Below are 4,285 nucleotides of genomic sequence, written 5' to 3'. Positions count from 1 at the left end.
CTTATTTTAGATGTATGTTCCCTATACGTCTATTTGTGAGTCGTGATCCTGGCATATTTGTAGTGGCTCAATGGATGTGTCTGCATGTTATTCTATTATATTAACGCTTCCGTTAAGGCCTCAGATATTATATATAGCAGGGTAAGTGTCTGTTTCTTAGTAGGTCATGCCCGAAATTTTAGGGGCAAGTTTGGGGCGTGACAAGTGGTATCAGAGCACGAGTTGCTATCTCACACACGGATCCATTGAGCTTTAGGATGTCTAGAAAGATGTAGGCATCATGTAGTAAAGGAAGAGTGATAGCAACGTTAAATGTTTTCTGCTAACGCTAATGATGATGATCAATGTCTATTGTAGTCTATTGTGTATGTTGTAATTGGTTGTTTTGTAGACTATGGTGAGAACAAGGACCGAAGACCAGGAAGATGCTACCTCAGCACGGTTGGACAGGATGGAAAGAATGATTATGGAAATGGCAAAAACTCTACGACGACAACAACAACAACAACAGCCACAGCCGCCACCACCACCACCAGTACCCCCACCTGTAGTGCAAGATATTCACGCTGAGGACCGTACTATTACACTTACAAAGGAGTTTAAAAAGATGAAACCACCATCGTTTAAACGAGGAATTGAACCAATGAAGGCTGAGGCATGGGTGTTAGGGATAGAAAAATTGTTCAAAGTTTTCCTTTGTACTGAAGTTCAAAAGGTGCAACTTGCTGCTTTCACTCTTGAAGATGAAGCACGGAGGTGGTGGATGCTTACAAGAACAATGCACCAGGGGTTGACATGGGACAGGTTCTTGGCGCTGTTTTATGATAAATATTTTCCCCGGAGTATACGAGATAAGAAGGTGACCGAATTCGAAACATTGAGACAAGGAAACAAAACTGTTGCCGAATATGAAGCTCAATTCGCAGAGCTAGCCCGGTTTGCACCTCACATGGTAGATACGGAATATAAGAAGGCGTGGAAATTCGAAGGAGGATTGCGGGGTACTATTCTGGACCGAGTTAATGTGTTGAAGTTTCCTACCTACGTTGATGTGTTAGAAAGGGCTGTTATAGCTGAAGGGAATATTGCTGCTCAGACTCGGATTTCTGAATGGAAAGGAAAGAGGCAGAACAACCAATGGTTCAAGGGGTCAACTACTCCACCAAACAAGAAGCAAAATTCAGGGACCTCCAGCACCACTACTTCTCCTCAAAATTCAGCTCCTGTGTGTCCAGAATGTGGATGGAGGCATCGTGGGATTTGTCACTGATTGTCTGGAGCGTGCTTTCGATGTGGCAAAACGGGTCATTTGATAAAAGACTGTCCGCAAAAGAACCAACAAACTGGTAATAAGGCCGCCACAAGTTTAGCAGGGTCTACACCGGCTTCTAATGCTAAGTCAGCTGCTAAGCCTGCTAACAATAAGGACACTACGAGGCAAGGCAGGGTATTTGCGTTGGTTCCGGGAGATGTACAGAATGCAACAACAGTGGTGTCAGGTACATTTATGGTTCATGGTCATTCTGCTTACGTCTTATTTGATTCTGGCTCTACCTGTTCCTTTGTGTCAAAATTATTTGCGAAAAAATTTGATAAACCTGGAGAAGAATTGACTTATGTGTTGTGCGTATCTTCACCTATGGGAAATTCCATGATCTGTACTTCTGTCTATTCTGCTTGTGAACTTCTCATTGGGGATATCCGTGTATATGCTAATCTATTACCACTTGATATGACTTCTTTTGATATTATTCTGGGAATGGATTGGTTGGGTGAATATAGTGCCACTATAGACTGTTTGACAAAGCAAATCAAATTCCACCATCCGGGGCAATCAGAATCTACTTTTCAAGGGCAGGAGTAACTTCTCCACCGTATGTGATTTCTGCAGCAAGGGCTTGTAAATTAATTCAGAAAGGGTGTCAGGGGTACTTATGTAGTGTTTTGGAAGGGCCAATAATGAATGAGAATACTGATGCGATCCCAGTTGTCTGTGACTTTTCGGACATCTTTTCGAAAGAATTGCCAGGAGAATTAGTGGACCATGAAATCGAGTTCACGATTGAAGTGCTACCGGGAATCCAACCCATTTCTAAAACCCCGTATCGAATGGCACTAGCTGAAATGAGGGAATTGAAGATTCAGTTGCAAGACCTACTGGATAAGGGGTTTATCTGCCCGAGTGTTTCTCCGTGGGGTGCACCAGTCCTGTTTGTGAAAAAGAAAGACGAAACACTCCGATTATGCATAGACTATCGGGAGCTTAATAAAGTAACAATCAAGAATAAGTACCCATTACCGCGGATCGACGATTTATTTGATCAATTACAAGGGGTACAGGTCTTTTCCAAAATTGATTTACGGTCCGGATACCACCAATTGAAAGTTAAAGCTGATGATGTTGAGAAGACAGCTTTCCGAACCCGATACGGTCATTATGAATTTCTAGTTATGCCCTTTTGAGTTACTAACGCACCAACAGCATTTATGGATCTGATGAACCGTGTCTTCAAATGTTATCTAGATGAGTTTGTAGCGGTCTTTATTGACGATATCCTCATTTACTCAGAGAATGCAGAAGCTCACGAGAATCATCTTCGTTCAATTCTTCAAACCCTCCGAGAAAAGAAGTTGTACGCAAAGCTAAAGAAGTGTGAATTCTGGCTACGTGAAGTGGCATTTTTGGGGCATATTATAACTAAGGAAGGAGTCTCTGTTGATCCAAACAAAATTGAGGCGATTGTGAACTGGCCGACTCCGACTAATGTGACTGAAGTGCGTAGTTTTATGGGGTTAGCCGGATATTACAGAACATTTGTTCTAGATTTTTCCAAAATTGCTGTATCACTCACACGGTTGACTAAAAAGGGAGTTGCATTTGAATGGTCAGAACCGCGGGAATCTGCTTTCCAAGAATTAAAAATGAAGTTAACTATAGCTCCGGTCCTTGCACTACCATCTGGTACTGAGGGATTTGTGATTTACAGTGATGCTTCACATAAGGGACTTGGTTGTGTGCTTATGCAAAACGGAAGAGTTATCGCTTATGCCTCTCGACAGCTTAAACCTCATGAGAAGAATTATCCCACGCATGACCTTGAGCTAGCCGCAGTAGTTTTTGCTTCAAAGATTTGGCGGCATTATCTGTATGGGACTACTTGCGACATTTATACCGACCATAAAAGCCTTAAATACCTTTTTACCCAAAAAGAGTTAAATATGCGCCAGCGGCGGTGGTTGGGGCTTATTAAGGATTATGATTTGCAAATCCACTATCATCCTGGTAAAGCCAACACGGTGACAGACGCACTTAGTTGGAAAAATGTGGGAAATTTGGCAAATCTATTGACAGAAAAAAAGGAGTTGGTAAGTGAGCTGAATAAGATGGGAGTCGACTTGATGATACATGGTCAAGAAGCAACAGTGGCAACAATGATGGCCCAACCGACATTACTTGAAGAGATTAAATTACGCCAAATGGAAGATGGAGCTCTAAAGAAGATACGTGATGAAATGGAGACAAAACCGAAACTGGGGTTCACTTTGACGGATTCTGTGCTTAAATTTCAAAACCGAGTATGCGTCCCTAATGTGTTAGAACTTAAACGAAAATGGATGGAAGAAGCACATGCCTCAAGAGTTTCAATGCATCCAGGAAGTACTAAAATGTACCGAGATTTGAAGCAAAATTTTTGGTGGCCAAGTATGAAAAAAGAAATCGCAGAGTTTGTTTCTAAGTGTTTGCAATGTCAGCAGGTAAAAGTAGAGCATCAGAAATCTGCAGGATTATTACAACCCCTTCCAATCTCGGAGTGGAAATGGGAACATCTGACCATGGATTTTGTTGTAGGCTTACCACAGATACCACGAGGTATGAATTCTATATGGGTCATTGTCGACCGATTGACTAAGTCTGCCTACTTTTTGCCTGTGAAGACCCAATATAATGCAGATAAACTTGTTGTGATCTATGTGAATGAAATTGTAAGGCTTCACGGTGTTCCGGTCTCAATTGTGTCAGATAGAGATCCAAAGTTTGTTTCAAGGTTCTGGCAAAGTCTACAGGATGCAATAGATACAGAATTAAAGTTTAGCACAGCCTTCCACCCTCAAACAGATGGACAATCCAAGAGGACGATTCAGACGCTAGAGGATATGCTTCGAATGTGTGTTCTGGATTTTCAGGAAAGTTGGGAAACTCATCTGCCGTTGGTCGAGTTTGAATATAATAACAGTTACCATTCGAGTATTGACATGGCACCCTATGAAGCTCTGTATGGAAGAC

General features: G+C 42.0%; 1 protein-coding gene across 1 annotated transcript; it reads left to right on the top strand.

Moving 5' to 3' along the window:
- The first annotated feature begins 607 nt into the window (after positions 1 to 607).
- On the top strand, positions 608 to 1,864 carry LOC145803987 (uncharacterized). Its single transcript, XM_082897390.1, has 2 exons — positions 608 to 1,225; positions 1,334 to 1,864. The coding sequence occupies exons 1-2, from the start codon at positions 608 to 610 to the stop codon at positions 1,862 to 1,864; spliced, it is 1,149 nt and encodes a 382-aa protein (XP_082753516.1).
- Positions 1,865 to 4,285: the final 2,421 nt, after the last annotated feature.

Source organism: Camellia sinensis, chromosome 12 (assembly GCF_055761805.1).
Source record: "Camellia sinensis isolate YWXY chromosome 12, ASM5576180v1, whole genome shotgun sequence".
Taxonomy (NCBI): Eukaryota; Viridiplantae; Streptophyta; class Magnoliopsida; order Ericales; family Theaceae; genus Camellia; species Camellia sinensis.
The sequence above is the reverse complement of the archived record's forward strand: the minus strand, read 5'-3'. Positions and strand labels throughout refer to the sequence as shown.